Source organism: Apiospora phragmitis, assembly GCF_038363925.1.
Source record: "Apiospora phragmitis strain CBS 135458 chromosome Unknown utg000007l:2111988.0-4706623.0:1.0-2598199.0, whole genome shotgun sequence".
Classification (NCBI taxonomy): Eukaryota; Fungi; Ascomycota; class Sordariomycetes; order Amphisphaeriales; family Apiosporaceae; genus Apiospora; species Apiospora phragmitis.
Window position 1 is genome coordinate 257475 of NW_027117406.1, and position 23345 is coordinate 280819.

Below are 23345 nucleotides of genomic sequence, written 5' to 3' on the forward strand. Positions count from 1 at the left end.
AAACATAACTCCGAATCAGGGGAATACCATCCAGGTCTGAATCAAACCCCTATTTTCCATATTCCATAAAAGGGCCCTGAACACCTCATGCTGATGCTGGCAACGCTTTCCCTCGTGCATGAAACCCGACTGACCTGAACACCGTGTTTTTGTGCTGGAAATGATATTCTACTCAATGTCGTCAATGTCATCGATAGAGACGGTGCTCGAATTCAACGATGGATAGGACCAGTAGGTGCCTAACCCCAAACACTGGCCTGGACTCCTAGGCCGGAAGACTGCTTGCCCAGACGCCGGATCCGTTGCCCCAACGGTTGTAGCCGTCCGGGGTAGCATTCGCCGGGTTAGAAGGAGCTCCAGATGTCGGGAGTACCTGGCCGTTTTCGCCACCATGGCCCGCTGCATTGAAACCATGACTCAATGGGGACGGCAAAGGAGTGGTGGAGCGCTTGTTAAGCGCTGGGTTCTGTGCTTGAGCGCTGACCGATGGACGAGTTCCAATAGGTGCTACAGCACAACCTCCCTGGCTTACAGCTCCTCCTTGACGAGAGGGGAACCGCCAGGCGATTGAGTTGCTCGTGCGCACGGCGGCGTCGAAATGTCCCTTGCTGGGTGGGTTGGACTGAGGGCTCGCATTGCTGTTAGCCCGGGACCCCGAAGCATCCTGAAATTGTCCATGGTTCTCGGGGCCACCACGCGCATATTCGTAGGCGAGAGGCGAGGGGCCTCGGTGGCTGGAAGGGCCAGTGGACAAACCAGGTCCACCAGGTCGACTACCACTGGCCTCGTCAGCGTAGCCGCCATTCTCACTGAACGATCCTTCGCCGCCATAGAGTGCGCTTCGTTGACGGGCGATCAGGTCGCGGCGTTCATCCTCGGACATGTTGCCAGGGCTGAGAGGTCGTTCCGATTTGGCGGGGTAGGACACGTCAGATAGAACAGCTACGAAATCTAGTCAGCGTAAACTCTCAAGCCGTCGGACGATTGTGAGGGGTGAATTGGGATGGAGGTAAAAGGCGGATTGGAGAAGACGCATCAACACGAAATTTGCTCAATTTGCAGCAACATGAGGAAAGAAAACATGATACATGTTGGTTCCACCCTTGCGGGATCTTCTTTCTTTCTTTTGTAATTTGCACGACACTGTCTTTTCTTGCGACTCGTCTGTGGTATGATAGGTAGGTAGATAGGGTTGGCTGTGCTATACAGAAGAGGGCGGCCTACTTTGGTTGTACTGCTGCTCCTGATGGTAATTGCGCAGCTCTCGCTCCCGCTGAGCTGCCAATCTCCGCTTTGCCTGCATCATTTGCTCAGCCTCGTTGGAACCGCGCGAGGACTGGTGTCGCTGGGCAGCATAGAAGTTCTGCAGGCCGCCGCCGGAGTGGCTGCTTCCACTGCCCAGGCGCGCGTCTCCGAACTCTCCGCCGACCGAGTTATGACGCGATCCGCCAGGTCCAGAAGAGCCACGGCCGTCTGCAATCCCGTTAGCCACCATTGATCCTTCTCATAAAGCCCGGCCTCGTCCTCGTCCTCCCATCATCGAACCCGACATTCGTCCTCGTGAGGGTGGGGTTGGGAATCGGCCGGTATTCGGCCCTGCTGAAAGGGGACCAACTCACGTCGCATGGGCATCGGAGGACCAGAGAACATCTTTCCGCTCTTAACGAGATTGTCGATGGCCCGTTCGACCTCTATAAGCGCTGATCGTTAGCTGGTGATTCCCTTTTGACATCTGTGATTCGAGGCACACCGCCTCAAATGGTGCGGCAAAGTGGCAAGCGATCGTGATTCGTGCGGGAAAGTATTGCGCAAATTCCATCTCAACCAGGACTCCGTTTCGACGTACCCTCTATCTGATGCGAGAACGCAGCCAACTCTTCGCGCGGGACAGCCGAGCTTGCGCCTGTGAATGACAGTCAGTAAGTTTGTACTTCCAAGCCTTGAAACATCGCCGACTCACCAGACCGAGCGGGCGGAGGGGGCGGCGGCGGGGTCTGATGGTTCCAGTCTGGTTGGCCACCAGCACCTGCACCGGGCCACTGTTGCTCGCCGTAGTATTGCGACATATCGATATCAGGAAGACCCTTCTCTTCTGTTTGCTACTGCGACTGCTTGCCAAAAAGTCGAGAGGCGGAGGGATACTCTCAGCTCGAATAGACGGTTCGGTTCGGTCTGATTTAGAGAAAGAAGTGTCGTAAAACTTCGGTGTGCTTTCGTGGGCCACCTCTTTCCTACACGAGTCGTACAGGTCGGTAGGTAGTTATGTCGATTCGTAGGGATCCCCTTCGCAGACCGAATGTTAGAGTCTTCTGAAGAATATGCAATAAGAGGGAAGAAATCGGTGGGAAAAAGTGGGCATAACACTGGGTACGCAGCACGAATAAGTCAAGCAGCGGCGCCAGGGTGAATCCACCGCGATCGGGTATATGTACCAGAGGCAGCTGAGGGAAGGGCCAGCAATGCGCTTGCAACAAAAAAAAGAACTCTTGGTCGTTGGCCGAAGAGAGGTGGACTTTGCGGTGCTGGTTTTTGGCTTACTTGTACGCGACGCGAAGAGTTGCCCCAAGTGTAAGCCCCAAAATGACGCAGAAATTCAAATGGCTGTTTGGTTTCTGTAGCAATTCCTGGGTTCAGACAAAAATGTCTGAGGCCTTTCTCAGCTCGCACACACGCGCGCGCCGCTTGCCGCCTTGGGGAGGAAAACGAGAAAATGTACAGCCAACTGGATTTTCCCCTTTTGCCCAATATTTGGTAATGGAACGCCACTTGGGAAGGGGACAAAAGAAAGAAAATGGATATCTCCTCAATCGTACTCGAGGGTGGGATGCCACTTACCAAAAACAAGAGAAGCCCTGAAATCTCGAATTTAGCCGTTGGAAGGATACAGTGGCAGTTGTTCCCAAATAAAAAAAATAACGGCTTGCACTTTATAAAACGGCGTCGCCAACCAGAGTGCTATCGGTGGTGGCTAAGGATTTACGAGGTAGGCGGAATTTCGTACAATCAAAACCAACTAAGGGATTGTCAGAACACCCGGTGCGCTTGTCTCGAGAGGATACCCGGTATGGAAGAAGTATGCAGATGAAATCTCAAGAGTTTCGAGTGGGGCGATAAAGAGCCAGAAGGGGGGCAAGTCTGCCGTGAGGGTTTTGGGGGGGTGCGGTTTCAAAGAGGGTGACGGACGTCCAAGACGAGACGGGAGGGAAAGCAAAGGAACTTCGAAAAAGTAGAGAAGTCTTTGGTCGCCCTACCGAGGAATTATCGGAGTAAAAGAAAGCGACGATTGTAGCAGCAGATCTACCACATGGGTCGAAATGGGGTTGCTCTGTGTGCGGCACTATGGTACTGTAATGGATTGGATGGAGTGGACGAGTGGCCTTCTGGCGAACAGAACGTAACAACGCTTGTCGAGAAATGGCAGGCCCGTGGGTTGATTATGTTGGGTGTGATGATATGCTGGATTCTGATAGGCACGGAAGGGTGACGATAGAATTTCTAATAGCAGCATCATCACCACCATCTACATTTACATCTACTCTATCTCTCACATGTTGTGGTGGTGGTGGTGTTGTTGTCGATGATGGACGACTTTCTTTTTGCATCTCTCCTCCTGTCGGTGACGTGCCGTCGTCTTCTAGAAAATGGAATCACAATCGTAAACTGGGCAAAAACTCCCCCTCCTCAACTTTTTTTTCTTCCCTCTCCAACTCGATTCCACGACGATTTCCAAATGGACATCTAAAAGTGGACAGGGTGGGGAGCCCACTATCTTTTTCACAAAGGAGAGGAGGTGGAATTACTTGTCTGTGGAGAAGTTCCTGTCTAGCTTCCACCCAATATGAGTGCTGGCCAAGACCAGTACGAAGTGTGCTAAGGGAAGGTTGCCTAGTGTGCTCAACCTCCCGCCCTCGATGTCGGTACTGTACATCCGAAATGGGGGCAACAACACACTACCAGTCAGTAATGTTCAGCATAACCAATCCAAGCCTGAAGGTTTACCCGCTGTTGTTTATTTCAACTGTGCCACAGGCCTGAGAGGGATTCTCGTAGCAGGATGGCAAGAAGACCGGGTGTCCCTTATATTGTTGTGATTGTCTGTGAGACCGGAGGGACGTGTCCCATTTCTCCCCTGAGCAACAACACTCACCTGCTTCTTCCGGAGTACATGGCATGCTGTCGTGTAGTGTTGGATGACAAACCCAACGAGAATAAGAATAGGGGACGCAGTTTCTAGATCGAAGGGAAATATTGTGTGTTCCCTCGGAAAGCGGAAGTTGATGCTTGTCTGCTGTTCAAGTCAAATGAGACATGAGATGATCCTACGGTACGTCGTACGTACATACATGCAATCCATACAAGCAATCAACCTCTGAATGGTTTAAATGGCTAAACCCGTACGCACTCTCGTGGTTCGCTATTGAATGACGCCAATTTTGATGCAAGGCAGGCCTCTCCAACGCTTCCTCTCTATCCCAAATTGGTCGCCTGCATCTTGACATCGTGCATACATACAGCATATGTACCTGGATATATAGGGAAACCTGGAGGAGGTGTGTGTATTTTACGGCCATCGATGGGGTTTACGAGTCTTGTACTTTGCTTATTGTTTAGTCTGCTGCCCAATTGAAGAATGCGGGCGCAACCGCTGTCCGTAACAGTCCATCCGCTCGACATCCATGCCTGGATTTGGCATTTGCTTGCTGCTACTGCTGCTGCTGCTGTACCATATGTACATGTAATGTGCATGTAGCTAGCACTGCACAGCGAGTATGTACATGCATGATACAGTATGTCATGTAGGTACATAGTCAGTAAGCAAGGCAGGTACTGGATCAGGACCAGGTATCGAGAAACAGGAACCCAATCTTTGGAACCGTCGCACCCGACCACAGCAGAAACAGAGGTATCGTCTCAAGTCGCCAGCTGGGCGCGCCCAGTGCCGACGGGATGCTCGCTCCCACCCACCGCAACGCACCGGGTGCTTCGCCCAGAGGATCTGCTACTAGCTTCAGCTTCTGGCACTGCTGCTACAGTAATGGCCATGTACATAGCAAATAGCTTGCAGCTCGCTTGGCTTATTAGGTTGCGATCGTCAATGGTGCGAGGGTTTTAATTACACCCATCGGCTGTGATTTCCAGGACGCCCGCGTTTCCGCAGTAAGGACTGGACCTACTTAGGAATAAGCAGCGATATATTTTAGTCATTCCCGCTTAGATCTGCCAGTCATTACGGCTGATTGAGTGATGCGGGCCAGCTGTGGGCCAGGGCGTCCCCCGAGTAGCGCCGTGGTCGAGCCAGCGATCATCAATGCTCTCCGTTGGAGATTGGCTCCTACTATCGTCAGACTCTTCTTCATCTCAACTGCAATTCCCTCTTCTTTCATGTGTTATCGCGCCGGCCCGGCTGATGGACCCGGTACTGATGTAATACGCCGGAGTAGGTATCCAAATCCAACCATACGTATGCATGTATGTGGGAGGTAGGTATGTAAGTAGTAAGGATGCTGGTATCCGAAGGGGAATAGCCAGTCTTAACGGCTCTCTCACTCGTAGCATCTCAGCCGCTGTTTGACGCGCTAACGTGTTGCGAAGGAGATTAACAAGATCTCCTCCGATACCAGTACTGGATATTCCAATTCCCAAACAACAAATAAAGATGTAACTATGTATACATATAGTCATTACACACGATGAGGAAACCCCAGACATTGGCTCTGGGTACACGACGCTCCGAGCGCCTTTGCCGTTTGAACCGGCTCGAATCGGCTCGAAAGGAGGGCCCGAAGGCGTGAAAGGATGCCCATCTGGCCCTTCCTCGACCTGGTCACTGCACACCCAGGGTGATAATCTTGGCCGGTACGGAGACGAAGTACGCAGTAGTAGTATGTACAGTATGTACTGGTCCATGGACCAAACCTTTAATTCGTTTGTGCCCCTCCACTCGTCACATTATGTATCGTCAGATTGTCGGTTGTCCCCCACAGCATTGTTACCGCAAGTTGGTAACCAGCCCCCTTTTCCATCTGCAGCCCAGCCCCGAATACTGTACTCCCTCCTGTACCGGAGCAGGGCAAATTTGCCTACCGACATAGCTACGCACATACTGTCTGGCCCGTCACCAGCTAAATTAAAGCGCATGCATATTCTATACCTCTCTAGCCTCCCAGTCTAGCCCCGTTGCACCCCAGGCCGGCGACTCGAGCACGCGAACTGGCGCGGATCTAGTGCTGCTCGCGCTCTGGTCCGTCTCGGCCCATCGTGCCAAGGAGGAATTACACAGGCCCAGCTCCTGGTTTAGTCGGATACCTGCCCGCCCATGGAAGTACATGTTACGCGATCTAATCGCCAACACATACCTTTGACTCCATTGTATTGGCAAGCAAGGCCTTCCTTGTAGCTAATAATACATTGGATGCCGATGGACCCAATCGTATGTTGTACAAGATTAATAATGATGATTGACCCGTGGGGGCGAGTGGCTTTCCGTCTCCCTTACATATGGCAATATTTCCCTGGCTGTATGTGCAATTTAGCCTCCGGGCCGACACACAGGACAAACGTATGCCAATTCGTTCCACAGCCAATAACCCAGGAGGGTCCTTCTGTCGCATGTGAGATGATGTGTTTGGGTCCCAAAATCAGGGTCGCCGCCGCCACCAACAGGCCTCGAGGTGTTCCATCTGCCACATACAGCACATAGAAGTCCTCCGGGACGGAAGTAGAATCTCTTCTTCGGAACTGGTTGCCGTCGCGGAGCCCTGGAGGAGTCCAACCCCACCAATCTTCCAGAATTCCGTACAGTGAGGGCCGGCGCACAACGGACGAGCTAGACCTGACAAACTACGTCACCTCTGGATACTGTGTATATACGCCACACCTACTCTATCATTTCCAGATATCCGCATACTAGTATGTCACGGCCTAGTCGTTAAGCTTACTTGTCACGGAATACTCTGTAGCGTATGTATTCACTATACGGGGAGGCTTGCGTTTTAGAATAACTGAATAAAGGTTCCGAATACCTGGAAACCGCTTCTACATGCCACTACCACTAGAGCCACCTGACCAACTATATGTGCCCGACGCTTCGTCATTATCCCTCTCATTACCACTATCAGACCGTTTGCTTTTTTCAACTCTTTGACTTGGTGTATTCATCAATTAGATTTGTTAGATTCCACTCTCGACACAATTGTTGCCTGGCCACGCAAGGTGAACAAAGTATAATGTGGGAGATTTGTTTATCAGCTCAAGGAACAGTATTATTCTGCCCGAGGCACGAGGAGTTCCATGGCTGACATCTCGTCATTGCATGATGATACCCTTTCCTTCTTCTTGCCCCTCCGCCTTAGCAGCCCCTCCTTTCCTCTACCGGAATGATTCGAGAAAAGCTAAGGATTGCATCGGAGGAGACTTTGGCGCAGCCTTGGAAAATGTTCGGCGGTGATCTGCTTCCCGATCCAATCCCACTGCCCAGTTTCCCAGTCCGTCACACACAACACTACGTAGTATGGTCATCATGAGACTAGAAAACACCAGAGAAGAAGAATGCATTCGCTTGGCTCATGTCCTTCTTCAGCTTCCCAAAAGGGTAAATCAGTCAGTTGGGTGAGCGACACTTTGCTTCTACTCGTTAGCAGCCATGGCTAGCTCGGCGCGTAGAAGAACCACGTGCGTTTGGTACCCAATCCCAAAGGAACGGAACTGGAATCAGTCAAGTGAGACATACGGTCGGGTCGACTTCGCTCCAAAGTCACATTATCAGAAGTGGTGGGCAGGTAGGTAGGTTACATAGTTGCCTACCTACATAAGTACTGTAGCCTATGCGGTCGCCCGCTGCAGTCAGCACAAAGCCCGACGATACATATCTCGTCGATCAGTCTAGCCTTTCTTAGTACATGCATGCGTTTTATTAAGAACTGCTGCAGGTGTTTACTTTTGGTCACTCTTCTGTTGTCGACTCGCAGACTGGTATCCCGATGCTTCCCATCAACACTTGCCAAGGCAGACTCACCTGCCTTCATGAGACGACGACCATATTTCCTCCGCGCCAGGGATTGAACTCTATCGCGAAGATGCGCAAGAGGATGTGATGGTCGGTGGCAAGACAATGCTGGCCGCATCATCATGATCGTCAGCTTTGGTGACGAGTCCATCCGTCTCTTCATATGTGCGCGCAAGTGTGTAACGTATGTCTTCGAGCCCGAGAAGGCACGACTTTGGCCGGTCAAATTTGGTTGTGATCCAGGCCAACCCGCCCGTTTGCTCTCCGTTACGTTAGTCCCCAAAGCCCCCTCCTCACAGTGGCACGATTTCCCCACGCCGCCCAAGCTTTTTTTTTTTTTCTTCCTGCAGGCGCGGGGTGAGCGACCGATGTTTACATAACGACGGGTTCTCATCGTACTATTGAAGTTTCTTCACCGGATTTAAAAACGGGCAGAAGAAGTATCCGCAATCATCCTGGTGAAACTTGTGGTTCTGCCCATTGCGACCTGTCTGTCTAACGATGCAGGCCTGGCAAAAGCCGAACGGTGTGATACTTACCGCTTCCTCTCCGCCCCCCGTGTGCACTTTTGCTCGTGTGATGGCGTGAGAGGAAGGCGAAAGGCGGGCGGGTAGGTGGGGAGTTGGCTGGCTGGCAATTGCCAGCAAAGTCCAAGGCTGGATGCGCATACGTCAGTTCGATGGCCAGTGGAACGATCTCAGGCTGCGTCCCACAGGGATGGGATGGTGTGGAATATGCATGTGTAGCTGCCCATGTCTCCCGCAGCGGAGTAGGTAGGCTGTCCCGAACCAACTTCACATGGGAATCATTTGGCACTCTTTTTTCTGTAGGTGGACAGCAACCAACAACTTCGAAATGCATGCATAATAACAGTATCTAGCCAATCTTACCTCTAAGACGATGGATGTTAGGAACAGCACGAGCACTCCATGGAGGCCGGATTCCGTATAGTAATTTCCCATGTGAGCTTCGTCCATGAGACCCCCTATAAGCCTGCGCCTTGTTTGGTTTGATTTGCCTTGTGCTTGTTAGTGAAAGCCCTGCCAACGATGAACTCAAGACTGGTCATCACCTCTAGTGACGATTCCACGAGGCTATGCCGCTTTGCATACTTATATTGGAGTACTGCCCGTGGGTTTCCGGTCCAGCCCCGGCCCCGGCTCCCATCCCGGACGAATGTACATGAGCCTTCTTCCGCCGTTCGGCCCAGAAGAGATTTCACCGTTGAAAAGGAGGGAACTTTTCAGTACCATTTAGGGCTTGGGGCGTGACACATCCTCACACGTCTATTAACACGGTCTATCGAGGTAACTTGGGACAGAGTCTTCCTATTGCCCTCAATATACAAATTTCTCAGACGAAACGAAGTCATATATTAAAGTGCCATTAAATCCTTTTCCCGCCTGGAGCCTGCTCTTACCACGATGCGTGATAGTGAGATCGGATACGCCAGTCGAGCAAAATCCGTAGGAATTCTCGTTCCGGGAGGGGGAATCTACTGACATCGGGTGTACATATATGAAGCCTTCAATGCACATTCTCTGCTTCATTCGAGTGGCACTGGGACTTTGACCAACCGAGCCTACGAGACCAGAGCCAATTGCCATGGAAATGTCATATCTTCGTCCTAGGATAGAGTCGAGGATATTCTAATGGGGTGTCAGAGAGATAAGTTGATGTTATCATGATATCAAGATGAGCTCTCCAGCCAACCCTTGGTCTAGTAGCCATAAAACAAAACCGGGTCGAGATATTATAGGGCTCAGAGTCCCGGGATGCCGTCTCGACAACACCCGTCGATGATATGCTACCCGGTCTACCTAGATGGTCGCCGGGTGGCCGGCCAGCGGGGCTGGCGCAGAGATTGGTCGCATTGCTAGCATCAACTCTCGGTATAAACCGAGTAACCGACCAATCCCGAGCGACGCCATCTGCACGTTTTCGACTTTCATAAGCTGCAACCCACTGCCGTTTATGCCTGCCTCTACTGGCATGTGGCTGTCATACAGACACAGGAAGAAGCTGTAAGCCTCTCACTTGTGCAAGGGACCAAAATGCGATGGAGCTTGATTGGCGTGATGCATGCTTATCTTCGCCGCCAGCCCCTCTAACATGAATATACAACATGAAGTAGTGAGGAGGAAAGAGCGAGGGAGAACACATTATTCTCGATTGCCTCGAGGAAAGCACCTGGTCCGATACTCTGCATCGATTACAACATCATCTGACCCTCTCAAGTCAACATCATTAGGTATCATGTTGGCATTGAGACTCTGCAATGCCATTGTGCTGATGATGGCTCAAGTCGTCCTGGCGTCAGCGGCCACCACGTCGATCCCGGGCGTGGCTTACTTCACCGTCCCAGCAGCTTTCCCGACCTCGGTCTTCTCCAGCTATTACGGTAAGTCGGGGATAGATAATGCAAACAAAAAAAGGACCGCACGTTCTAATACGATCTTACAGTCAAGCCGGGTCCAACGCAAGAACCCCAACCAGCTCTGTACGACCCTATTCTGAACAAGACGTTCGAACTGGGCGTCACGGATCCCCTGAACATCCCCACCCACGACACGGATCCGGTTTACTACCCCAAGGCTCTTGCCGAACTGAGCGATGCTAGCGCCGAGGCCGTCATTGCTGCCGCCAAAGCCGAGATCCTAGCCATTGTGAAGGCGGACCACACTGGCTTGACCTCCAACTGTTCTAAATGTATTTCTGCGCTGTCGGTCGGCCAGATGGCAGCCAAGCTGGCCCCGTCGTACCTTCCCGATGCCATGGTCTCCTTCTGTAAGGAGACCGGCTTCGCATCCAATAGTACGTGCCAAGCACAGTACGAAGCAGGCAGTTTCGGTGCCACCTGGACGCAGATCCTGTCCCACGCTGAGGTCGTCGGGCTGGACGGCCAGTTCATCTGCGCGGCGTTGGGCTCGTACTGCCCGCTCCCCAACAAGACGGACACGTTCACGGCCGTCTTCCCCAAGCCCAAGCCTGCGCAGGCGAAGAGGCCACAAAGGAGCAACAAGATGGTGAAACTCTTACACCTGTCCGATCTGCACCTCGATGCCAGGTACGACGCCGGCTCGGAAGGCAACTGTACGTCAAGCATGTGCTGCCGCCATCCCGCTACGCATCCGGGTGGCGATGGTGCTGCTGTGGCTGCTCCGATCCAGGTCCCAGCCCCCTTGTATGGGTACTACAAGTGCGACTCGCCCTACTATCTGGCCCTTGCCGCGCTCCAGTCCATCGGCCCTCTGACCGGCACCTCGAAGGAGAACCCGGCCGCCTTCGCTCTCTACACGGGCGATCTCGTGGCGCACGACCCCCAGAACCAGCGCTCGCGCGCCTACGTCGAGGACATCGAGCTCTCCGTCTGGCACATGCTCAAGAGCTACATCGGCGGCCCCGTCTACTCGGCGCTGGGCAACCACGACACCAGCCCGGACAACCTGGACGTGCCCCACGGCATCGATGACGACGGACCCCTCGGCCGGCAACTGTCCTGGAACTACGACCACGTCTCGTCGCTGTGGAACTACTACGGCTGGCTCGACAACGCCACCGCCGCCGAGGCCGCGACGCACTACGCCGCGTACTCGGTCGTCCCCCCCATGAGCGGCGGCGGCCTGCGCATCATCACGCTGAACACAGACCTGTACTACAAGAACAACCACTTCGCGTGGCTGCACGCCGCGCACCCGGACTTCAGCGGCATGTTCACCTTCCTGATCGAGGAGCTGCAGAAGGCCGAGGACGCGGGGCAGCGCGCCTGGATTGTGGGCCACGTGCTGTCGGGCTGGGACAGTTCGAACCCGATGCCCAACGGCTCGGACCTGCTGTACCAGATCATCGAACGGTACTCCCCGCACGTCGTGGCCAACGTCTTCTTCGGTCATACCCACGAGGACCAAGCCTTCGTATACTACGCCCATAACGGCACCGACGGTCGCTCGGCCGAGACGGCCATCACCTCCGCTTGGGTGGGGCCCTCGCTGACGCCCCCTGACCAACCTCAACTCGGGCTACCGACTGTACGAGGTCGACACGGGCACCTGGGACATCCATGAGGCCTACACCTTCTACGCCGACGTCGACTCGTTCCAGGATCTGGATCCGGCGGCGCAGACCGGGCCCGTCTTCCAGCTCGAGTACTCGACGCGCGAGGCGTACGGGGCCCAGGCCGGAAGCGGACCGGAGGGGTGGCCCGCCGACGCGCCTTTGAACGGCACCTTCTGGCACCACGTGACCGAGGCCATGGGAGCGCAACCGCACGCTCGTCGAGATCGTCAACGGATTCCAGGGCAAGAGCAGCATCAGGAGCCCCAATTGCACGAGTGACGCGTGCGCCGAGGCCAAGATCTGCTACATGCGCAGCGGTTCTGCGCCCCTGGGCAGGCTATGCCCCCAGGGCTTTGGCTCGGTGCAGAGCCCATACACTGGGAAGAACTTCTAGACTAGATGGATAGCCTCAAGAATTCCTCCTCTAGAGATAATTTGAAAACAGCATGACTGAAAGGTCATGTAGAAAGAGATAAATAGGCCCTACTACTACTGTTGTCCTGGCTCTCGATGATGCCTTTGTTCCTAGAAGACGAATAAGATAAGCATAATTAATAAATATAATTAATATGATATCATTTGCATCTCGACTATCGTGATCACATAAATGAACAATAATAAAATAATAAAATTGATCGATCCGCTCCCCGGAAGACGGTTATCGATTCTCATTTGACCCTCCACAGTAGAGGAACCCCTTTTCCAATTTTTTTGAATCCCATCAAGAGCGATAAAGCCTTTAGATTCTATCGCCATCGGAAGCAGCAAGACCCTGCTTCCTAGCGAGGTTGAGAGCCTTGAGCTTGGCTGTGCCAAAGCCGACTACACCATCTGCTTGGCTGTCACCCAGCCAGGGCTTCTTAGAGTCACCGAGCATGCTGCCGGCCAAGAAGTATACCACAAGTCCGATGATGATGCAAACGAAGGCGATGGGATACATGAAGTGGATGGCGTAGCCGAAGACATGGATACCGATGATGGTACCCCAGAAGTTGCCGGTGAGCAACGAGATGTCGAAGAAGGCGGCCGAACCCATGCGCAGGATGAATGGAGCCAGCGAGTAGAAGATGAAGAGGACTAAGGTGTAGCCAACGAGGTACCCGGCGACATCACCGTCCCAGGTGGAGCCAATGAGAGTCGTACGGTCGAAGATGGCACCCGTCACGCCATTAACGATGATTCCGAACAGCCCCAGGAACGAGAGTACCTCGTACACGGGTCGCTTGCTCACGAACCACTCCTCGAACACATTGCTGAGCCCATAAAGGGTGGCGCCGGCGAGACCAAAGAGATCGCCCTTGAGGAGGTTCTCGCCAGGCCCGCCGTTGCTGCCCTGAATGTGGTCACTGGCCAAGAGGATGCCCATACCGCCGCAGGCAACCAGAATACCAGCAATCTGGGCCCACTTGTAGCGCACTTTCAAGAGGGCGAAGGATATGATAACGACACAGACAATGGACCAGAAGTTGAGCAGCTGGGCGGACAGGAGGTTGGTATAACGATAAGCCAAGACAGTGAAGTAGTTCCCCCTCGACGTCCAAGAAGCTGAGGATGGCATATTTCCAGCCATCACGCAGGACAACCTTGCCCCATTTCTTGAAGCCGTACTGGTAGATGGTGTAGCTCAGGTAAACCAAGGTGAGCAGGACGTAGTTGAACAAGGTTTGGAAGGCGGGGATGGAAGTGCCCTTGTTCACCAGCAAGGTGGAGAAGGTGTTGGTGCCCGTGATGCACAGCGCAAGAATCTGGCCGAGAAGCACGATCATCCAAAAGTCGGCGGTGGCCAGGTAGGAATACCAATGGACTCTCTTGGCCTCGATCTGATGGATGGCAGTCTCGATAACCTCGGGGTTCTCGGTGCCGGCACGGCTTCCGGCCGGCGTCGCCCTTACGGTCGTGCCAGAAGCACTACCGGTCTTGTTATCGTAATCCATCTTCCTTTTCCGTCTGGTACTGATGCCGAGATCCCACAAGGTAATTGGAATAGGTTATACTGCTTTCTTCTTGCAGCAGTTTGTTGGTTGATTAAGTCTTTCTGGCGGTCCCAGAAGCAAGCGCAAAGACTTTGAAGTCGCTTGCTGTATTACCGTGATGCGGCCTTGCACATCAGCCCGTGCTCCAGTTGATGTTGATTGATAGTGAGATAGAAGCCAAGCACATCTAATCGATTTGGACAGTTGGATGAGTTGAGGAGTTCACCCACGATTCCACTTGAGCGACGAGCAGGCGATTCTTGTACTCAAGTTGAAATGGTAGTAGTCTCCTCCCTAGCATGCAATCTCGAGAAAAAGAAAAGAAAAAAACTGCTATCCACTTGGTCTGGGTCGGTCCTAGTGAATGGTCTGCTGCCAGTCCACTTTGCGCCGTTCCCTGTGGGGCCCGTCAGCGCGCCCAAAATGCGCCAGGCGGGGCTAACTCTGCGGAAGTTTCTCCTGGAAGCGCAACCAGATCCGTGGGTCGCCACCAACTGCGATTCGATTTGGCATCGCACGCTAGGGCAGCCCACTCGCATCGTGGGCAATCATGATGGAAGGGACATGATCAACAGTCGTGCAGTTAGACATACGGCTTCTCTCATTGGAGCTGGCGCTTCAAGGATGTCAGCTTTAGCGACCGTTTCCTACTGTCTGACTAGCGGCTTCGGCGGCTTCCGCAAGGTGTCAGGTCGGGTTCAGAGCAAGGTGAGTGTCTATGCTTTCCTTTGGCAGTGTCCAAACGACAACAACATAAATTACGGATTGACCCGAGTCTATGGTTTATATTGGATTTCGCGAACAGTGAATGCATAACTGCACTCGGATGTACTTGTTGTAGCCACTGGCACTGGTGGTTGTAGTTGGGAAGGAACTGAAGGTTCGAGTGTGACGAGATAGCGACGAAACCAAACATTTTTTTTCAGCTCGTCCGTCGGACGCCAAGAATTGCACTTGCACTAACTAGGCCTGCTGAGGCTGCATCTAGAATCATGAGCCATCAACCACATGGCAATGACGGCTACTGGAAAAACAATATCGAATGAATGTGATAGGTTGTAGATACAGCTGTAGACGGAAGTACGCCTTCTTTCTGATCATACTGTAACCTAACCTAATACTCATCTGTCATCCGATCAAAACTGGCATCCAAACGTGGGGGTGGCACCCATACTGGATGGACTAAAGGGGCACCTTTCTAGCCAGACTTGACAATCGAAGTCGTCGAAGTTTCGGTCTAGATAGGATCTCCCGTCCTCAGATAACCCCAGTGTTTTGCCAGTAGATGGCATTTCTACCTACTCATGCAAGGTAAAGCTTCTGGCTTAGGATTGAGTTGCCTCCCTCCCCCCAAAATATTTGTCCGGCTATTGCTCCGTGGAACATATTCTAAGAAGTACATTTTAGGTAGGAACATATCTTACTAGGTGGTAAGGTACAAACATTGTTGACATACGGGAGAGTTGGACGGATATCCCTCCGTACTCTTTCCAAAGGCGGAGGAGTCTTATGGGTTACGGATCATCGGCGAGATCTTGATATCAAATACTTAGAGGTTTTGTAGGCAATAGCAGCGGATAGGTACCTTGCAGTGAATATATTATACATGAAAGCTATAATGGCAATAGGCATGCCTTAACTCATATATTCCCAATTATATCACCAATGAGATACTTGTATAAGTACATGAGTCATGAGCAGTCTTGTATGAATGTGTGTTTCAAGATGAAATATCACCAGACTCGTATATAATCATCACTCACAGACCGAAAATTCTAACGACTGGACCAGAGAATGCGCATGTGACATAAGGGGCAGATTGTCACACGCACGCCAACGAAGGCATGCATACCGGTCCAACAGATAACGGCATTCCTGAAGGATATGGCGGCCAAGGGACAAAAGGACGTCCGAAGGATGCCAGACTAGGTGTATATAAACCTGACGAATCACCCTCCTAGAAGGAGAGGAAGGACAGAAGACCAGAGCCCCTAGAAGTGCCATAGTCAATTATTAGCTGAACCAGAACCAAGCCCTTACTGCCCTTGTCACACAGATCCCATACAAGCTCGTGAAAGCTCACTCTTCCGCAAGTCTTCTAATGCCACACGTCTTTACGCAACTGCTACTGCATTATGAAGACAACTTCTTTGAAGTAAATATCTCGAGTTCAAATTGCTCAAACCATAGGATGGATATTCGTGTGCAGTGGTTGGTGTAACAGTCCACAAAATTCCGGCACGATAGGCCATCCCCCTTTCCGTTAAGTTCTGCTTCTATTTTTAGTTATACGATGTTGTCCTCAAGAGAACATATCACAATAGAGTACAGTTGTTAAATGCAGTCCCATGCAAACCTGTACTCACAGAAATTTGCATGGCAAAGGTATGAGTGGTACAGCGTTTTGTTGAACCTGCCCCCTTACGGCTGCGCATGATACATTCAGGAGATGCCGGTGGAACGACTGATATCCGAGCCTAAAGTGATACGAGATGCAAGATTCATGAGTATAAGTGTGCTAGCTTTCGGAATCCAAAGCCACAATGGCCTCGGCCGAGCACCGGAGGTGGACACTCGGGCTGCCTATAAAAATAGCGCCTGGTGCTACGGCAGCTCCCTGCGGTGTGAAAGGACGGATCGGGACGGATCGGATCGGATCGGATCACATCTGCAATTAAATTACTCACTCAGTAAATATGTACAGGCATATGCGGAGGTTTTTCGACAAAGTGTGTCTTATATCTTCCCCAGCCACACCCAGCCAATTGCCGATCAGATGCCCCTTTTAACCCGCTAACCCCTGATCTTATCTCGCCTTAAATTACCCCCAGACGGTCTTCGATGACTTATTATTGCCGACCACTTTGCCAATAAGTTCTGTTCTTTTCTTTCCCCAAGACGGCCAGCGGTGGCTGCGTTGGTTACATGCACACAACCTGCGAACCAACTGCCGCGACTCGAGCCACTCATTCCCCGCTCGTGTGGTAGTGTAGTCACTGCATGCCACTATGTATGCAGTGGGCGATTTGGCTCCATGCAGAGGTCAGAGGTCTATGGTGGAAGAATGTCTTGACTCGAAGCTAATGGCCGGAATTTTGGAAGCCGAAGATTGAGTTGGGTTCACAAGTGGTGAACCTGGCAGTTGAGGGCTTAGTTGAGGCTTATTATGATCGTTGTTGTATTCACTACCTATTGTTGTATTCACTATTGCGAACCGCCCAGCGAATGGACAACGTCTCAGAGAGAAATAAATACCGGCAGTTCAAGCCATAATGACTCACAAATCTCCCTTTCCTACGATTATGAGAGACACAGAGGTGATCGGCGAGGGTAATCTTTGAGTACTTCACTGTTGCTGTATCTTCTTGGAGCATACGCCAAAGGACGCAACGGTATGCATTTGCAACAGCTGTAATGAGGGCCAACTTCGTTCTAGTGGCTCTGAGCCTCACGGTATCGTGCACACTAGGAGTCCAAGATATCGTGCGAACGAACTGTGGCGTGTACAATGGACAAAGCAGCGCCAAGGATGGAATCACCAGATGGTTGGGAATGCGATATGCAGCTCCGCCCGTGGGGAACTTGAGGTTCGAGCCGCCGCAAGATCCACAATGTGTCGATAGGATACAAGAAGCGTCACAGGTGAATACAAAAGCAGCATAGCAAAAAGCCATCAACTGGCGAATTGACTAACCATGAGTCCAGCACGGGAAGTACTGTCTCGCCACCGGGGCTTCACCTAAAGACAGCCGTACGTCGGAGGATTGCCTGTTTATCGACGTATTCGCACCAACCAACGCCAGCACTTTCTCCCGGTTACCCGTGTTCTTCTTCATTCAAGGCGGCGGCTTCAATTCAGACAGCAATCCCAACCTCGATGGACGGGGCCTCATCCAAGCGGGCAACCACTCGATCGTGGTCGTGACGTTCAACTACCGTGTCGGCCCGTATGGTTTCATAACCGACGGCGACAGGATTACTCCGAACAACGGCCTGCAGGATCAGAGAAAGGCGCTGCAGTGGGTGCAAACCAACATTGCGCAATTCGGTGGAGACCCAAAACACGTCGTCCTCGGCGGCGCCTCGGCCGGCGCTGCGAGCATCAGCCTGCAGCTCGCAGCCTATGGGGGTCAAGACTTTGGCCTGTTCCATGGCGCAGCGGCGGAATCCGTCTCATTTGCACCGGTGTTGACAGTTGGGCAGTCGCAGTACCAGTACGATAACTTCAGCCAGCGTTTGGGATGCGTGCATGGCCACAAGTCGAACTTCACCTCCTCCTTGGCCTGTTTGCGATCGAAGACGGCCGCCCAGTTGCAGGCCCAAAACCACAACATTCCCTATCCAGAAGCGAGCGGCCCGCCGCTCTACATGTGGAATCCAGTTGTGGACGGCGATCTGCTGCGCGACGTGACATACAATGCGTATGCGCAGGGCAAATTTGTGAAAGTGCCGATGTTGATCGGGGACGACACGAACGGGGGCACGGTGTTTACGCCGCGGAACACCTCGACACTTCGGCAGAGTGACGAGTTCCTCTACAACCAATTCCCATTCCTCAATTACGACCAACTCAGCACCATCAACAAGGTCTACCCGAACTTGAACGCCTCGTGCCCGGCTGCGGGCTGCTACTGGCGGCAAGTTAGCGACGTGTACGGCGACATGCGTTATATGTGTCCTGGGCTATACATCTCGTCGGAACTTGAGCTCTGTGGCGTTCGAGGCACGTGGAATTACCGTTACGATGTACGGGACCCTGCGCAAGTAAAACAGGGGCTTGGGGTGCCACATGTGGTGGAGGTGAACGCCATTTTCGGGCCTCAGAACGTTCAAGGACGCGCGCCGGCGAGCTACGTACCTGGAGGTATCAACGCGCATGTCGTCCCCGTGATCCAGGGGTATTGGACTAGTTTTATCCGGTCGCTGGACCCGAACAAGCATAGATACCCTGGCTCGGCGCATTGGGATGCTTGGACGAAGACTGGGCAGCAGCGACTGCTGTTTCAAACAGAGGGCGTGACGGCCATGGAAACGGTGGACTACAGCACACAGGAGCGTTGTCGATATTTTAATACGATAGGGCCATCCATACTACAGTAGTGCAGCTGCAAATAGGATATCCAGATGCACAATGCAATGTGTGGTCTTATTTCTGGAAGTTGTTCATCAAAAGACGACGAAAAAGATACGTGATCTGTCTGTAGATCTGGGAAGAAACATAGTTAATATTCAACTGCCGCTCACAAGTAGGTGGGTAGGGAGCAGTACCCGAATTCTCGTGGGTGCCAGGTGTCCCACCCTATGTGATAGGCATCATGGCCTCGAGAGCCCATATGACCAAGGCGAAGACGATCAACACATGGCCAGCTTGAAGACCATTTTTCTGATCTTTGACAAGGGCCTCAATCTCTGTCACTGTGATGCGGTGACCGTGCAAGGCGTGCTCTTGCCCAGTTCTCACCTATTGCGGTCATCTTCTGAACTGCTTCACTTTGAGCTGCTGCGCTGAGCACTCAATCAGCTCAGCCAAGCGGCGCTCGCGAGTCTCGGCGCGCTTTGCAGACATGGCCCAGTCGAAAACGTTTCTTTTGTAGCCGGGCGGGGCATGAATCAGGAATTCGGATGCAGCAGCATCTGCAGCTAGCTTTGCAGCCGAGTCCCCGTCAAGACCTAATGATTCGCGCTCAAATGTCATCTGAGCAGTGTTTTCAACAGTATGAAGCGCAAATGCCGCTTTTCCTGGCTCCCGCATTCTGTCAGCTGCTTCGAGGGCGGCGACTTTGTTTATATTGACCCGGCTCCAGTGGCTTCTCTTTCCTCTGGGGGTGAAGCGCTTGACGTGACGCGCGCCATCCAGACTCTTGCCATGGCCATCAATCCAGCCCCAGCAGAGGGCTTCGTCGACAGCCTCTGACCATGTCATGCCCACCTTCCCCGAATGCTTCTTATAAAACCCAACGAAAACTTCGGTTGCAGTGTCATGATTATGCGAAAGCCAGTCTTCAAAGGCGGATGGAGGCTCGAAGAACATGGGATTTTCAAAGCTTGATGTTTTGGGCTGCACCGTCGATAATAGGCCTTGCGATCGGCGCAAGTTTGCTGCGAGTCTTCTACGGGCCATCTGGACAGTTTTCATATAGTCAAGTGAGCGTGAATAACAAATAACCAGGTGATATTAAGGAATATGTAAGTAGTAATGTCTGTTGCCAGGATTGACAATGGGCGGATGAAATGTATTGAAGTCAGGTACTCCGTACTCCGTAAGCAGTAAGGGAGGAGGAAGATCCACCGACCCACCTATTTAATTGACAGCAGCCCCACATTCTCTTTGCTTACGCTAGCAGCTTAGGTATATAAATTCTAATAATTGATAACTCTTTCGCCTTCGGGCATTTGGTCTATTGAAACGATACAGAGAAGATGTAAGTTTCAAAGGTCCCATGTTCAAATCTGACTTGTGACAGTATACTAACAACCACACAGTAGCATGGCCCCTGCACTAAGGATGACACGCTCAATCAAAGAATAGCTACCAATTTTTTTGCATTCTTTTTTTCTTGTTCACAACCACCTTCTATCCTTGCTTTCTTGGTGTTGCGCAGGTGGGCTCCCACTGTTGTTGCATACCGGACAGCCATCGACTCAATAATGAGAGATGCACATTGATGCCACCAGGCCTAACGGGAGTAAACTTTTGGTGCGCGTTCATTCCTACAAACAATGCGTGGCGTGCATTTCCTACCATTACATTGATAGCCATGACGCACTGGAGGTGGCCCTGCTGGAAAGCTTGCGAAGTGCGGAAGGACAGATGGATGTGACTATCCGTACATTAACATTAAGTTCCTGCGAGCCATTGGTTCAGCCGGACAAGTCCATCGTCACCTTTCGCATTTTGCCGGTTACCCAGAACAGACAGCAGACGAACACAGCACCAGCTACGTACCTCTGGCTCATGCTTAGGTCCATCATAATATAACAGCGCCGTGGGAAACCACGAAGACTGGCAATAGTCCATGGGCCATACTAACGGCATATCACCAACCAGAACGGCGACAATACATGTTTCTCACAAACAAGTTCTCGCCACAAAGATCTTCAGTCCGGTGATCAGGCAGTCATTATTACAGGACGCTCCGATTCGACGAATGGTGTTGGACAGGTCGACGACTATTCCACTATGAGGGTCAACAAAAAAGGGACCCGTGCTTGAGTAACCAACAAATAATGATATTGTGCCAGCGGTAATTGCTACTTCTACGCATACACTCCACAGACAATCGTACGCCCTTGGGCCTTTTTGATGGCCTTCAAATCAGATTACACCTCACGCTTTTTGGCCCCTTTTGACTTGTCTGGCCAGAGTCGCCACCTTATCTTGGGATGCAACCATCTAACTTGAAGGGATTAGTCCTTGTTTCCTATCGTAGATGTAGATGCTACTCGCTCACTGCAGCAGACCTGCAGTGCTCTAGAGACCGCCAAGGAGGCCATCGAGCCCGCCGAGTCCGCCTAGCAAACCACCTTTGTCGCCTCCCTTATCGTTTGAGCCAGAGCCACCTGCCTTGGAGGGCTCGGGCTGGGGATGACAGAGCTCGAGGGACTTGCGGGGCCAGGGGCACAGTCGGCGGCAACGGGATTGCCTGCCCTTCGTCAACCTTGTCGAGGGTCGATCCGAGCTGCTCGTCGGCCTCACCTAGCGCGGGCCCGACCGACTTGCCGGCTTCGTTCAGCACTGAGTCGACGGGGAGACCGGGAAGGCCGCCGATTGATGAGGCTGCTGCCAGAGAGACTGCGGTGGCGATGAGGGCCAACGAGTACTCCATGGTGTCGAGATGGTTGAATGAGTGAGTGTGGTTTATGGGAATGAAAGTCTCGAAGTCGATGTCGGTTGCAAATAATGAAAGAGAGAGTGGTGGTTGGTGAGCTGTTCTAATCGGTATAGTTCTCGAATCGCTGAAAGCAGCTGGTCGTTTTATATACATATTTGTGCGTATTACTTGATAATGAGTGTCGTTCGCGTCCACTAAGGGATGGATGCATGGCGACCTTCAGGGCCATGGCATGGGGATATCGTTCTCCAAGTTATGTGAGACATATTTGTCGCTTGTCTCAACCCGCCTGTAGCGAACCATCAAGGGCTCTGTGAGGATGTTGAATCTCTCGACATTCCGAACTTGACCCGTATTATGGCTTTGGCGTAGTTGAGCGGCGCACGACTTGCCGGATTGACCAAAAGATCACCATTTCTCGATTTTGATATCCTCAAGTCATGCCTATTTCGCTCATTCCTTTTCCCCCTTGATACCACAGTCTGTCTGAGTGCGAATTCCGCCGAGAAGGTGACTCGCGTTGCTCGATTATCTCAAGAACACAATACTCCCTTCGGGTCGAACTCTAGTATCAGTAGCGGTTGTCTTGGTCCGTCCCTTTCCATGCACATCAGATCAAAAGCATGAATCATGCTTCTTCCGACCGGTGGTGACCCACCAGAGAGTCCAGGTCGACAACATCAGCAGCAAGGCCGGGACCGTGGCGAGAAGAGCGACCCAGAATGCCAGACTGTGATCTTTCGGGGGCCAGGCAATCAAAGCCCAGTCTTCCTCTCTCGTATAGTGACGATGCGACGGTATCGTCGTCGTAGTCGTTGCTCCCGGCCCTGAAGTACCCGGTAATGGTGCGCCAGAACATAAGACCGCCACGACGAGAAGAGGAATGAGGACCCGACAGACGAAACGACTTGACATTGTGCTGACCATGTTGAATATCAAAGCGAGATAAGTTAAAAAGAGCGAATAGGCTAAGATATGAACCGAATGTATGTGTGCGTAAGTAGTCATATAAGTCGAGGTGCAATGGGAGGAGGAGGGAGGAGCCATGTGTCTGACCATATACCGTTCGGTGAAAGCTGGTCAAAAGCGATGATGGACAGACAACAATGGCTTTATGACAACAAACGTCCAACACCATTCAAGTCCGCCATGCTGCGAAGTAAACATACCGAATGCTTGATAGCACTTTCCTTTGTTGTTGGCTAGCCCATGACAACAAAGGAAGATCAACCATCTCCACCGCAGCTACCGACCGACCAACCGACCAAGTGGGCACTCAACGTTATTGTCCCGAAAGCTTTGATCAGAGATGAAGCCGCACTTCACGATAGCGCATTCACGAATAATTTAGAGAAGCGATGAAAACTTTCTCGAAGGAGGGAATGCATGTAAAACTTGTGGCCGGCTTTCTGTAGGCATTACCAGGACCATCTGCCACTAGGCAGCCTTGAACAACTCGACTACGGCTAAGCCACAATA

General features: G+C 52.1%; 7 protein-coding genes across 7 annotated transcripts; 2 read left to right on the forward strand and 5 right to left on the reverse strand.

Annotated features, from left to right (window-relative positions):
• Positions 1 to 265: 265 nt before the first annotated feature.
• PG994_007694 (uncharacterized protein) lies at positions 266 to 2066 on the reverse strand (the record flags this gene model as incomplete). Its single annotated transcript, XM_066859103.1, has 5 exons — positions 266 to 942; positions 1225 to 1473; positions 1620 to 1691; positions 1847 to 1903; positions 1961 to 2066. The coding sequence occupies 5 exons, from the start codon at positions 2064 to 2066 to the stop codon at positions 266 to 268; spliced, it is 1161 nt and encodes a 386-aa protein (XP_066714590.1).
• Positions 2067 to 6145: 4079 nt separating this feature from the next.
• Positions 6146 to 6328, reverse strand: PG994_007695 (uncharacterized protein; the record flags this gene model as incomplete). The annotated part of the gene is made up of 1 exon (XM_066859104.1): positions 6146 to 6328. The coding sequence occupies one exon, from the start codon at positions 6326 to 6328 to the stop codon at positions 6146 to 6148; it is 183 nt and encodes a 60-aa protein (XP_066714591.1).
• Positions 6329 to 10300: 3972 nt separating this feature from the next.
• On the forward strand, positions 10301 to 12340 carry PG994_007696 (uncharacterized protein; the record flags this gene model as incomplete). The annotated part of the gene is made up of 3 exons (XM_066859105.1): positions 10301 to 10406; positions 10469 to 11982; positions 12041 to 12340. 3 exons carry the CDS (start codon positions 10301 to 10303, stop codon positions 12338 to 12340), a joined length of 1920 nt encoding a protein of 639 aa, XP_066714592.1.
• Positions 12341 to 12800: 460 nt separating this feature from the next.
• PG994_007697 (uncharacterized protein) lies at positions 12801 to 13995 on the reverse strand (the record flags this gene model as incomplete). Its single annotated transcript, XM_066859106.1, is given in 2 exon segments — positions 12801 to 13535; positions 13546 to 13995. The coding sequence occupies 2 exon segments, from the start codon at positions 13993 to 13995 to the stop codon at positions 12801 to 12803; spliced, it is 1185 nt and encodes a 394-aa protein (XP_066714593.1).
• A 3453-nt stretch (positions 13996 to 17448) lies between these two features.
• Positions 17449 to 19134, forward strand: PG994_007698 (uncharacterized protein; the record flags this gene model as incomplete). Its single annotated transcript, XM_066859107.1, has 2 exons — positions 17449 to 17676; positions 17740 to 19134. The coding sequence occupies 2 exons, from the start codon at positions 17449 to 17451 to the stop codon at positions 19132 to 19134; spliced, it is 1623 nt and encodes a 540-aa protein (XP_066714594.1).
• Positions 19135 to 19504: 370 nt separating this feature from the next.
• Positions 19505 to 20155, reverse strand: PG994_007699 (uncharacterized protein; the record flags this gene model as incomplete). The annotated part of the gene is made up of 1 exon (XM_066859108.1): positions 19505 to 20155. The coding sequence occupies one exon, from the start codon at positions 20153 to 20155 to the stop codon at positions 19505 to 19507; it is 651 nt and encodes a 216-aa protein (XP_066714595.1).
• A 1417-nt stretch (positions 20156 to 21572) lies between these two features.
• PG994_007700 (uncharacterized protein) lies at positions 21573 to 22019 on the reverse strand (the record flags this gene model as incomplete). The annotated part of the gene is made up of 1 exon (XM_066859109.1): positions 21573 to 22019. The coding sequence occupies one exon, from the start codon at positions 22017 to 22019 to the stop codon at positions 21573 to 21575; it is 447 nt and encodes a 148-aa protein (XP_066714596.1).
• Between the last annotated feature and the right edge of the window lie 1326 nt (positions 22020 to 23345).